Source organism: Colias croceus, chromosome 29, assembly GCF_905220415.1.
Source record: "Colias croceus chromosome 29, ilColCroc2.1".
NCBI lineage: Eukaryota > Metazoa > Arthropoda > Insecta > Lepidoptera > Pieridae > Colias > Colias croceus.
In genome coordinates, this window is record NC_059565.1 from 1449132 (window position 1) to 1463049 (window position 13918).

General features: G+C 29.4%; 1 protein-coding gene across 3 annotated transcripts in view; it reads left to right on the top strand.

The window, feature by feature from the left end:
- Window positions 1-4482, top strand: part of LOC123704336 (scavenger receptor class B member 1-like) — a 91159-nt gene extending 86677 nt beyond the window's left edge. For all 3 annotated transcript variants that reach the window (XM_045652676.1, XM_045652675.1, XM_045652674.1), the window contains 6 exons: window positions 219-419; window positions 931-1158; window positions 1559-1673; window positions 2005-2155; window positions 2947-3088; window positions 3609-4482. In XM_045652676.1, the coding sequence (XP_045508632.1) occupies window positions 219-419; window positions 931-1158; window positions 1559-1673; window positions 2005-2155; window positions 2947-3088; window positions 3609-4163 (1392 nt within the window). In that variant the 3' untranslated portion in view covers window positions 4164-4482. The remainder of the gene's footprint in view (window positions 1-218; window positions 420-930; window positions 1159-1558; window positions 1674-2004; window positions 2156-2946; window positions 3089-3608) is intronic.
- Window positions 4483-13918: the final 9436 nt, after the last annotated feature.

The window sequence follows — 13918 nt, forward strand, 5'->3', positions numbered from 1 at the left end:
GAACTATGCGGGTTTTTCTTTGACTGCGCGGGCGAAGCCGCGGGCGGAAACCTAGTATAAAATATGTATAAAAAATTATCTTGTACCTGTACCTTTTAAATATATCAAAGATACAAAAAAATCTTTATACATTTCACACATATATATACAAAATATAAAAAAAACTTATAGATAACTTTATTTTTCAGTAATACTTAATATTTCTTTTTTTTTTACAGAGCATTGCCAACGTGGTCTCCCAACAAAGTTTTGTGACCAGATTCGGTCTGAACAATCTAATCAGTCTGACAAACAGTCAACCGCTGGCCAAGATGACGGCTCGTGAATTCATGATGGGCTACAAGTCTGAGTTGATGACTCTTGGCAATACGTTCATGCCTGGCTGGATTTATTTCGATAAACTCGGCCTGATTGATAGGGTATGTATTTCCTAACTTGTGATTAAGTTATTAGTCAAAATTTTTAGGATTTTGTCTGTGTCGTATTTTTAAGGCCTTAACTTCGCATTTGATTTGTTTTTCTTAATTATATTATATACCTATTGTTGCCATAGCAACAATATACGAATGTTAATCACTTAATTAGCTTATTACATTCATAAAACTATTAAATGTATAAAATATTTTGGCATAATAATTATCAATTAAAGAGTTATTCTTACCAGGAAACCCTTAAAAGCCTATTTTTATATATCACTAGCTGTGCCGCGCGGTTTCACCCGCGTGGCTCCGCTGCTGTTGGTCTTAGCGTGATAACATATAGCCTATATTACTCGTGGATAATGTAGCTTTCGAATGGTGAAATAATTTTTTAAAATCGGTCCAGTAGTTTATGAGCCTATTCATTACAATCAAACAAACAAATTTTTTTTTATAATATTAGTGTAGATATATTAAAACTGTCATAAAACATTATATTTTTATCTCACAGATGTACGATTTCAATGGTGACTTCGAAACAATATTCACGGGGGAGACGGATATAACTCAATCCGGTCTGATCGACACATACCGAGGTTCGACAGACCTACCTCAATGGTCTGGCAAACATTGCTCCAACGTGCAGTATGCGTCTGATGGCACTAAGTTTAAAACTGCTTTGTCAAGAAATGAAAGTGTACTGTTTTATAGGAAGAGTTTGTGTAGAGCTGCTCCATTGGTAAGTTTAATTATCATTTATTGTAGTTTTAGTTTTAAATTGATAAATAATTTGGGTTTATTGTAGTAATAATAAATTAGGTATTGTAATATTACAGTGGTTAGATTTCATTGCAATAATTAATAGTTTATGGTTAAATTTAGAAGATTTTTGTGTAGTTATAACTTAAAAGTGATCCAGTGGTTTCTGACGTGTTTAAATAGATCACTTAAACAAATCCTTGCGTATAAGATTAATAATCTATATTTTCATTGACAAAAACAGAATATATTAATCTTCTTAAATTGTATGTCAATTAAAATCGATTTAACGAACAGACCTTATTCTAAATTTTTGTTTAAAATTGTGAATTTAAAAAAAACATACAAAATATCTACTAATATATTTTATAACTTTTCAGATACCAGTAAAAGATGGAGTCAAAAACGGTCTAAAGGGTCTGATGTACACGTTCCCAGAACATATGCTTGATAATGGGAAATACCACGAGGAGAATAAATGCTTCTGTAGATTCGGTGAGTAGAACTTAAATACTTCAAAGGAAATAAATGAAATCTTATAATTTATTTTTAACATACAACTCTCACAGTAATCAGTTTGTAAAATACAATATTCGCTTACATTGTTTATGTCTACGTTTGCTTATAAAATATAAAAATATTCAAGTGACTAGTTCCATTTACTGTATTTATAAATAATTATCTTAATATCTTAACTTATAAAAGTCTTATTCAAATGATTTAACCGTTAAAAGTACAAAATATTTATTTTATTTCCCAAAAACATGAATTTTGGAAAAATAGTAAATTCACTAAAATAAATACATAAATTCATTAACAATTACAGGTAAATGCCTCCCCGAGGGTCTGATCGACGTGACAGACTGTTACTACGGCTTTCCTATCGCGCTTTCATACCCGCACTTCTACAAGGGAGACGAGGTTCTGTTCAACAAGATTGAGGGTCTGTCACCCGATAAAGAGCTACATGAGACTAGGTAAGGACTACATCATTATCGTTTTAAGCTATTGCATAGCTTCTATCGCGGGCCTTGAGCGCGGGGACCGAATCGAGAAATTCCGTAACGAAAAAACCTCACGCTCCCCACTCCGACGGGCTCGGAGGTGTGGCTTGAAGGCAATAGCTTTACCGCGACAGTCCCCGGGTGCTACACGTATTTTTTTTATTAAATAATCAATATCTTACTAACAAAATAATAGCATTATTGTTAGCATCAAATTCTTACAATCAAACTAAGATTATAAGGGCAAAAGTACGTTTGTTTATTTCTATTCCTTTCACTTCCTAACGTAGTAAATGATATTTTTTGTGTCTGAAGATAATATATAGGTGGCTAGGAAGTGATATATGACCGCCTCCTTGGTACAGTGGTTGACGCATGAGCGTAGAACCGAGGGGTCCTGGGTTCGATTCCCGGTGGAGACGAAGAAAAAAAAATGTCTCGGTCTGGTAGGACACAGAAGGCTGATCACCTACTTGTCCCTAAAGAAAATCGATCAGTGAAACAGATGTATAATGCATCTGCCCCTTACTTTTAGAAAGTGATATAAGATCTTTTTACCGCGGTGAAACGTCTTATTCTCATAGGAATTTTCTTTGACTACACTTATAACAACACCATATTGTTTTCACTTCATTTTTATTAAAATAAAAGCTTGTTGGGATAAATTTACTAAAATTTGCCAATATCTATTAAGTATTAAGTAGTTCTTTTCATTATTATATAATTCAAATAGTTAAAAAATAAATTAATCCATTATTTTCTAGATTCTGGATCCAACCCGACTCAGGCCTCCCTCTAGACGTGAGCACAAAATTCCAAATCAACATGGCGCTTGGTGACATCACATCTATAAAGAATAGCGAAAAATTCGCTAACATGTATCTGCCGTTGCTGTGGTTTGATATTGTAAGTATTTTATAATAAGATTTTTTTATCAATATATGTATTGATAAAAAAACATAGCCAATTTACAAGCTATGTATTTTACAAAATATGCCCCTATAATCCCATCTTTTTACTTTAACAATTTTTACGTATTGATGTGAAACTTCTTTAGGCGCGTTGAAAGTAAAATTTCAAGGCTGCGTCATGGCAATACCCGTCATGGAGTAAGGTGACCATTTTGGTATCTTTGAATTTTGCCAAAGAAGTTTCACTTCTGACACGTGTGCTCGCTCGCACACACGCTCTATTTTTTATTTATTAACTAACTAGCTGTGCCGCGCTGTTTTACCCGCGTGGCTCCGCTCCTGTTGGTCTTAGCGTGATAATATATAGCCTATATTACTCGTGGATAATGTAGCTTTCGAATGGTGAGAGAATTTTTAAAATCGGTCCAGTAGTTTATGAGCCTATTCATTACAATCAAACAAAACAAAGTTTTTCTCTTTATAATATTAGTTTTCAATTTAATTTTTGTTTTCAGCGTATGCACAACCTCCCGCCCTCAATGGAGATGCGTTTCAAAATGTACCTCAACATTTTACCCGTCGTTGAAAGAGTCATTATGTATCTAACTTTCATATCTGGCGCCATTTTAATTTTCGTCACAATATACATTCTGACATTCAAAATAATGTTCAAATCGTACAAAAAGAATTGGTCCGACGAAAAACGAAACATGAAAGACATTTACGCGCCATGTGAAATACCACTCAACGATACAGAGTCTGACAGCCCAGACTCCAAATACGAGATCAGACCGTTTAAGTCGCATTCTGACAGAATAAAAGAATTGAGTCAGAAATTGAGCGACAAAGTGTACGACACTGTGCGAATATTCGAAGATCGAAAGAATTCGTTGATCGTTCCCGAAGTTTCCACAGAAACGAACGACGCTTTCAGGAGTGAGAGTGACAGCGATATGAGAGAGAAAGAGAGCGACGATGATTGTAAATACTTGGAAATAATCGATGACGGTAGCGGGTTCGACGATTATGTTTACTTGGAAAGCGACAAATTAAGGGAATTGGATAAATAAAAAATTAAAGTCGGTGTCACTTCTTGATAGTGTTCCTGATAGCCTATTTGACACTTTTTGACTCAAATTATTGATCATGTCAGTATTGTACAGTTAAAGTTATCTGATAGATAGGCTAAATGGGATATATCAGGAAGATGTGCCGGTATTGGATTGAACTTTGAATATATCACAATTAAAATGAATTGTGTTCGAATGTATGTTGGTTTATTCTGAAGTTTTTGACAGAGTTTAAGTGTATTGTGAGGAGTAATAATTTTGTGAGGAATATTTAATTGCCCATAAAGGCAAAAAAATAATAAATAAGTAGAAATTACTATTTGGAAGGAGTTAAACTCCGAAATTTTATTTTCGACTCTAGTTTATAAAATTGTAAAATTTTCTATTGAACTGTATAAAACTAAAATTGAATTCTATTGAAACTCATCTTTATGTTTGTTTTTTTGACGTGACAACGTCTTATAAATTGGTTTGCCGGGTGACACTTCAAGAAACTGCGTTACGCTCCGCTCACGTTATGCGCTCACAATGAGAGCGAGTGAGAGGCACGCGTCCCTTCCACTCGGGCATGGTAAGCCCGCCTAAGAGCGAGAGAGACCGACATAAAAAGTCGTTGTCACGTAAAACTTTCGCCCGTATACCGACTATACAGGCAACCAATTTTTTTTAAATCTCTTTTATCATAAATAACATCAAAAAAATGTGCTTTGTTTAGAAAAACTATATGAAGTTCCCAAATATCTTAAAATTTTTAACGTAAATAATATTTTATTAAATTTCAAGGGACTTTCAGAATAAACTTTATTTAAAAATTAATGAAGGCTGGTTTAACATTCAACGCTTATCGAATCTTGCCATGAATGTGTTGTTTTCATGCACTGTTTACAGTATTTATTGTTAATATATGCATTTTTATATATTTCTGGTTATTGCGAAGTAAATTGAATTTAGTTAGACTAATAATAATCGAGGGAGACGGTTTAGGTGGAATGGGGGAGACGTTTTAGATGGTTTTAACTTTTAAGATTAGACCAGAACATTTAGTAATTACGGTTAAAACAGTGTTGTGAATTTTATTTAAAAAATAATAAAAAGAATGCATTTTGATGTTTATTTTATGAAAAATAAAAAAAAAATATTTTTAATACTTTCTTAAGAAGACAGAACAGAAGTACTGTTTCCTATTAGAATGAAATAAATTAAATTTACTTCGACATTATAACCAGGTATCTGCATTTAGAAACTTTAATTCGAGCTCAAAAATAATTGCTCAATTTTTTATACATTTATAATATATTTTGTTTTATAATACGTAAAGTTGGTAATCTATCTACAATTTATTTAATTTAAAATATCTAAAAAAAACTAAATAATTATATATTATTATTATATAAAAATGGTTGTAAATTGACGCTAAAATCGACCAATAACATAAAAAACAATTTTAAGTAGGTTCATAAAAAATATTATCAAGATTACCATATTTTTAACAATTTTGTATGACAGTGACGTTTAAAATAAAATAAGTGCAATAAAAAGTGTGACAAGACTATTTTGGCTAGTAAAATATACCTTACTTAATGATTTAAATATCAATTTTTATAAAAAAGAATGTTTTTACCGTTTTTACTTTGAATTTGCAAGCACTAAAAATATTGCTTAGAAATTCTTTAAAATTTAAGTAATATGGCAATATTAACTAAAAAAATAAAGATTTCAAAGAATGGCAATATTAATATTAAATACTTATTTGCCAAAATAGCCTTGTAGTTACTACTTAATAGTTTATTTATAAGAGATTTAGAGCGACTGTATATATTTTATTATTTATCGTAGATAAGATTTAGTCCCATGACAATTTTATAGAATATTTCTCAGAAATAAAAATAAAAATTCATTTATACCAGGTGAGATAGATGCAATCGCTTTGTCTCTTTCTAATTGTCTCTGTCTTTATTACAAAATTTGTATTTTTTTATTTTTTTTATTTTTTTGTAATCTTGTTTTGTATAAAACCTCACCTCACGTATAAATGTTTGTATGTATGTTTATGTGATATTCGAATTTATTAGAACCATTATCTACCTGAATTTGAACAACAAACTAGATTTATTTATGTAAGTTGTAAATATAGAATAAGATGGTTTATAAGGAATAAAATTATTATTATTTTATACGTGATTTTTATTTCCACACATTTTCCCTACCAAAAAATATATGTAGCGCTTATTATAGTAGTATGTACCTACATAATTAATTTCTAAACAAAGAAATCAAATAATTAAGCATAAAAATATTGTATCTCTCCTTTGATAGTAACACTGTATTTCTATAATAAAAGTATTTAGAAGACTTAATATACACCTCAACCTCAAACATTTATTTAATCAATAAGACTTCTTATAAAAGAACTTTTGAATCGTCATTACATATTTTTACTTTTGCCACCGATTCGGAAAGCAGTATCTATGGAGAAGAACCGGCAAGAAACTCCATAGTTGCTCTTTTAAAATCATGTCAATATTACAATTTAATTTTACATAGTAATAATAAATCTAAAGTGTAACTAATAACTCTATATATATAAAACTCAAAGGTGACTGATATAGTGATCTATCAACGCACAGCCCAAACCATGGACGTGGACGTATCGGGCTGAAATTTGGCATGCAGGTTGATGTCATAACGTAGGCGTCCCATAAGAAAGGATTTCCCGAAATTCTTGCGGGAACGGGGAAAAACGGGGATGCACGTACAAAGTTGTGGGCGGAAGCTACTTAGTATAATATATGCCAAAGATCTGTCCTGTGATTCTTACGCGACATTAATTTCATCATACACATTACACATATTTAACAAATAACAACCCATTAAGTTTTCACTCAGTATAAAAAAAATAACGTGAAATCCTGTACAATATATTTTATTGAATTTTACTTTTGAAATTGGTATCTCTATGTACCTAACCAGTCGACAATCAATACACATAATTCTAGCTTTCCTAATTTCATTACCAACTACATAGTAGGTAAATATATTTTATACGCGGATGAATTCCAACAGTACTCTTTTTGTCTCATGCCGAATTATATTATACATAAGTTTAGAAGCACATTACTGTTGTGTTTAGAAGTGTTGATAGGTTACCATTCGATCTAAAAACACGGCACACCATGTGCGTCATTTGACACTTTTATAGATGTTATCGAGCTAAATAGGTACATAATTTTTCATTCTGTAATGAATATTATTATGATGTTAACTATGTTGCTGTTATTTTTATTCATCCATGCGTTGCCGTACCAACCTCTCCAGTACTGAGTAAAGAGTTAAAAGTGTACCTTTCCTGTGGATATTCAGGGTTCCGCCCAATTCAGAGAATTTATGTAAATTGCACGTTTGCATTTTTCAACAAACAATTTTTGTTCTTTTTTAAAAAATGTAATTTTAATAACCACGTTTCTACCTTGCTTTGTGGATTTTACGTTTTATTTAAGGTGATATATTAATTGACTAAAATAGGTGATATTGAAGTGTGATTTCCACTATATTAGGTAGACAATAGTTTAAATATGTTTTTAACTGGAATAGTTATTAGTTATGTTAGTTTATGAATGACGAATGCAAGAATCTTGGTTCGTAACATGTTCGTAATAGGAATATCATATTGAACAATTCTGTTCTGTATTTTTAAGTAAGTATGTAAACTAATTTTTAACTGAATTATACTGGAAGAGAAACTATAAAATTAATTTAGATATCACTCAAGCCTACAATGAATAGTTATTGACTTGATACTATTTTTTACTTTTTTTAATTAATATTAATGATGAAATCTCACCGTGTTATTTTTAGACCATTTAGATTTTCATGCGTACATATATTGCAATTTGTAGGGGTTATTTCAAATAAAACAAATAAATACAAACAAGCATTTATTGAATACAATTATTGACAGCGAATATACAAAAAAAAAAATTCACAGCTCCCAAACAACCAACTCTGGTCAAATCTTCGTTCACCCTGAATGCGCCAAATTTACAAATCAACATTTTTTGGTTCAACATACAACTATTTAGCCACGACCTGTATACTCTGTGCCAAAACAAAATGGCGCCAACTTAAAATCAATTTTTTTTACAAAATTTTTAAAAATTTCTAGCTACCTAAGTACATAAACAATTTACCGAGAAATATACTATAATACAATAATTTTGAATACAATTTTAAACGAATATTATTATACATTACAAAATTTGGTCGCAACATTTTAATTTTTTTTACAATTTTCGATTGAATTTTGTCAATACATTTAAACGACTGGCTTCATAAATTCATTTTTACATACCCAAAACATTTTTATTTCTATTCCCTTAATGATCACCGAAATAATTAAACTAACATGTTAATGCTGTACTAATAATAATATTATAAGGGCCGATTTTTCAATCCTTGGTTAAAATTTATCCGTCCAATAAAGTATTACGCGAACATTTTAAAATGTCACCTGTAAACTGTCAAATACGGACAATTAGAATACATTTTTGAAATAATTGTATTAAACGTTATTCGATGAATAAGTTTTAACCAAGGATTGAAAAATCTGCCCAAGAAATTTACATACTCTACCAAATAAATTACATAAAATTGATACAAACTAAAGAGAGAGATACTCTTTTTAATATTAACACCATGAAGGTAAAACTTAGCTTGTAACGAATAAAATAATCTACACATTCGGGAATATATCAAGCCAGCCCACACATAGATTTGACCATACAAACAAACAAAAAAATGAATCAACTTGAGATCGGTGCGCGAGACGCCTCACCAAGTGAGGGAGTCACTATAAATAACTAAAGTTAACTGTCCCTTGATTTTACGTCAGTGGGATGGGAAATTAACTTCGGGGATATTTTTATTTTGAATTGAATGAAAAATTTATACGAGAACCTCTTAAAAACAATAGTTTGTCGGAAAATTCTATAATTTTCATCTACAGCGCAAATATTTTTAATCTGGACTGTCAAAATTACACTTGACAGGTGATATACTCAGTGTCGATGAAAAAACATTTGACAGATGTCAAAATGTATTTTTCCCGCCACTTCAAATAAATATTGTTGAAAAAAGAAATGAATAAACTACAGATAGTGAATAAAAAAATTACATCAAATAAAAGATTTTGCCGACAAACTATTATCCAAAAAATGTCTAATTACACACGAGACAAAATAAAACATCCCTTCAAGTTATAAATAACAAAAACCAGTATCTATTACAACGCATTATATTTTAATGATACCACCATATTGAATGTCCTTCGCCTTGCATATAAAAACTTAGGACCACCTATTTTTACTTACCATTTTATCAAGGCTACAAGGCACTATATATTTTAAACCTATTTATGAATACACAACTATACTAAGCTAATAATCGGGATATGCCTTAATCTAAAACTTTTTACACCTATACATATAATAAGATATAAATATTATCGAAATCTATAAAGCTGCCTACAACTAGGAGTTAATATTCAATTCAGGGTTGTCACTCGTTTGTTATCAACGCAAATATTCGAAAGTGTGTTAATTTATAATATTATGGTATTCTAGGTAATTGGCTGAATATAATTATTATTTATTGTTACTATGACAACGAGCAAACAAAACAATTTTACATAAGACTTTTAATTTAAATTGAATACAGTAAAAATATTAAAATATCCTTTTGATTTGTAAAAAAAAATTTGTATTTATCTATTGAAAATATTACTAGATATTTGGAAATGCCCTTTTAAAGTAATTTCAGTAATTTTGAAGTGTTTTAACACAAACGTGCGACAACCCTATAAGCCTAAGTATAATAATTTTTTCATACATATCACAAAACAGTGGAAAATGGAAGAATCAATTGTTAAGACTTAAAGTCGCTTTTGGGCAAAAAATAACTATTCATTTTGCCATTATATTATTAGTTTGTGCATAAAATTTTTATAGTTAATTTATTTTGAGTCATTGTTTTAAATGTCTATTTTTGACATTTAACATATTTAGGGACATTTTCAAAACACGCATATATTATTAGCTTCATGTTCTGTATGTTTGTATGTCTCCTTTAGACTCGATTTTGCTTTAAATGGACAGATTTAATTCAAAATTTGTACACTTATCAAGGATCGGTGACAATGCAATAATTCCTTGAGATTGTGTGTGCGTGTTTTTAGTTTTTGAACGATTTTAGTTGATTTTTAACGACATTTTAATTTATTTCAGAGCTTTGGGTTTTACGAAAGTAATTTTAAAAACTGTGTTTATAATAAAAATTCTGATTTGTTGATTTAAAAAGATTTCTTCCTATATTACAATTACAGATTTTAATACAAATTTATAATTATAGCATTGATAAAATTGATAAATTTATCATTTTTAATATTATATACCACATTTTTCAAACTATGTACCTTCTGTCACACCCTTTTTTCTTTATTCGTAGAAAAATTGTTTTTCAGTATGTTAAAAGTTTATTTTTTTACTATTATGTCCCGAATCGTCAAAAACTATGTAAAAATCTAATTTTCAATCGAATTTTCATTATAATAAGAATGATTATTTGAACTACGATGTATTTTCTTGTGAATTATTTTAATAGTGGCTTTTTTTGTTTTGTTTTTAAATAAAAATGTCTATCCATGGTGTAAGTTTTATTTCGAGATTAAGTTTTGGACATTTTTTTACGTCTTTATTTTTAGTAAATGCTATGTTATGGATTATTTAGTTTATTGGCGTAATAAAATATTATATTAAATTAAATTTTAATCTACTTGCATTAAAAATAAGCTTAAGGCACTTTAAGATTAGAAACTAATTCAATATTGAAAATTGACAATAGTCCTTTTATTCAATATTATTTAAAAAAATATGTCCTACTAATATTATAAATGCGAAAGTTTGTGAGGATGTGTAGGTATGTTGTTACTCGTTCACGCAAATACTACTGAACCGATTACAATGAAATTAAGCACACATATAGAAGGTAACTTGGATTAACACATAGGATAGGTTTTATCCCAGAAATCCCACGGTAACGGGAACTATGCGGGTTTTTCTTTGAAAACGCGGGCGAAGCCGCGTTAAGTTTTTTGAAAAATACCTACTTTTCGCTCTGGTCTATGATTAGTTTTTTGATTAGGTTTCAAATGACGTTTTTGTTTCGAAAAAATCGGCCAAATCTTTTATTAATAATAATTCGACTCAAAGGTCGAAAAAGTTATTTATTTGTGTACTCTATGTGATTATTTTAAATATCTTAAGGCACGTTATAGGAAGTCTATTATAGCATTGATAAAAACATAGTTCTAAAAAAATATATTATCTAGTTTAAAAAAAAATTGTATTAAGAATTAGCTGAATTGGAGATAAGACAGCATTATATTATTTTTTATATGTATTTGAAATTATCTTTACCAAATAATTTATTAAAATATATTATTTTTAGTGGGAACAGGTGACTAATTTAAAATTTATAAAATATTTTATTTATTTATTTATTATATTTAACCTGACAAAGTCATGGTCATGTTTTTTTAAATTATTCCTATGTTTAAAATCAATGCGTTAATTTATTTTAGAACTTAAGTGATAAAAAAATCTATACTAATATTATAAAGCTGAAGAGTTTGTTTGTTTGAACGCGCTAATCTCGGGAACTCCTGGTCCGTCTTAAAAAATTATTTCGGTGTTAGATAGCTCATTTATCGAGGAAGGCTATAATAAATTATTTTTATTCAAAATTTATTAATATTTTTATTATAAAAAATCCTGAATACCGTAAAATAATATTTTATCACTTAAGTTATAATTCTAAGTTAGGTTACTTTTAAAATGGACTTAAAATATAATTTTTTCATACAAATAAAAATCAATATTATCAATAATTTTAAATATTTAAGCACTGGGTTGGTAAATAGGTGGGTTTTAGTAGATTAGGTGGTATGCTATGTTATAATAAATATATAATTTCTATTGTATTATTTACACGATTTTAATACCGACGAAAAAATTATCAAATTATTTAATTTTTTGTCGTATTTTTGTTATTTTTTACGAATGCAAGACTTCTTTTTGGAAGTAAATCGTATTTGCCCATAAAAAATTACTTATTTTTTGAGAAAAGTAAAAAAAAAATGGACGAAATCTTTTTTCATAATATTTAATATACATATTAGTATATACGGGGTGTCCCACTGTTGGTATACTAAGCTCAAAGGAGGTTATAGTTTTGCATACGCTGAGTACGTAAAAAATACTTATAAAATTCCAGACGCATTTTTTTTCAAATAGATGAATTCTTAATACTCTATGTGTACACCCCTAACAAGCAACCCGCCCAACTTTGCTACCAGTAAGTGATCTATCGTTTAAGATTATGTTTTCATAGATAAAATGCTCACATTAGAGAAGCGGTATATGCCCTGCGAGAAGCTAGAGAAGAAAACATGGATTTTCAGGAAAAATTTAGCAAACAATTTTTGACGTAATTTTGTTGTTTAAGTATTTTTTACGTGATCAGTGTATGCAAGACTACAAGTCCCTTCGCGCTTAGTATACCAATAGTGGGACACCCTGTATAAATCCGAGTATGTTTTTCTATAACTGAAAATGTGAACAAATTATTTTATTCAATAATCGAATGAAAAATTAAAGGCAATGTTACACGACTTGCTGATAAAGTCACTGATAGCGTTTTCGACGTATGTTATCATACATTATTTGCCGTTTAACTAACAGATAAGTTAATCAGAACATATCTAGAAATGAAACTCGTAGTAATAGTTTTAAATGCTGGTCGTTAATTCAAAAATTTATTTAAATTTTTATAAAAACTTATTATTATTTTATTATTGTCATAGAGAATTATTATCTGTCAAGTAAATATAGTCTGTTTACATTTTCTGCTATAAAAATAAAAGTGAAATTATGTATGGGTTTAAAAATTAATGTTTAAAACTGTAACTTCTATTAGCAAGAATGCAGAAGAATTACTGTATCTATTTTAAATTAAAAATCTCATCATTTTTCTATTTTTTTTAACTGAAATTTCTATAGGCGCGTTGAGAGTAAAATTTCAAGATCGCGTCATGGCAATACCGTCACGTCATGGAGTAAGGCGACGATTTTGGTATCTTTGAATCTTGCCCAAAGTTTCATTTCTGACACGTATGCTTTTTTTTCAAAAATATGTAAGATACCTTTACATACATAAAATTAATAAAACCCATACATTTAAAATGTCACTATCAGTTGAAAATCCTCAAAACCGGCTTGTTTATATTTCAATCACCAAAATCAATATTAAAATAATTTTTTTTTCATCCATTATAATAATTGATCATAATAGAATTAAATTTATAAAAAACAAGACTCACAATATACACTAATATTAAAAAAGCTGAAGAGTTTGTTTGTTAATCACTACATAGTATAAAACAAAGTCGCTTTCTCTGTCCCTATGTCTCTTTGTATGCTTAAATCTTTGAAACTACGCAACGGATTTTGATGCGGTTTTTTTTAAAAGTTAGTGATTCAAGAGGAAGGTTTTAGTATACAATTTATTCGGTTTTAGACAAAGCGGGCGAAGCCGCGGGCGGTGAGCTAGTCAAATATAAAAAAAATTCGCGTTCAAATACCTGAGAAGTGTGTAATAAAAAAAATTGATATTAAATTATTCAAAAACTTATTTACTCCACAAAT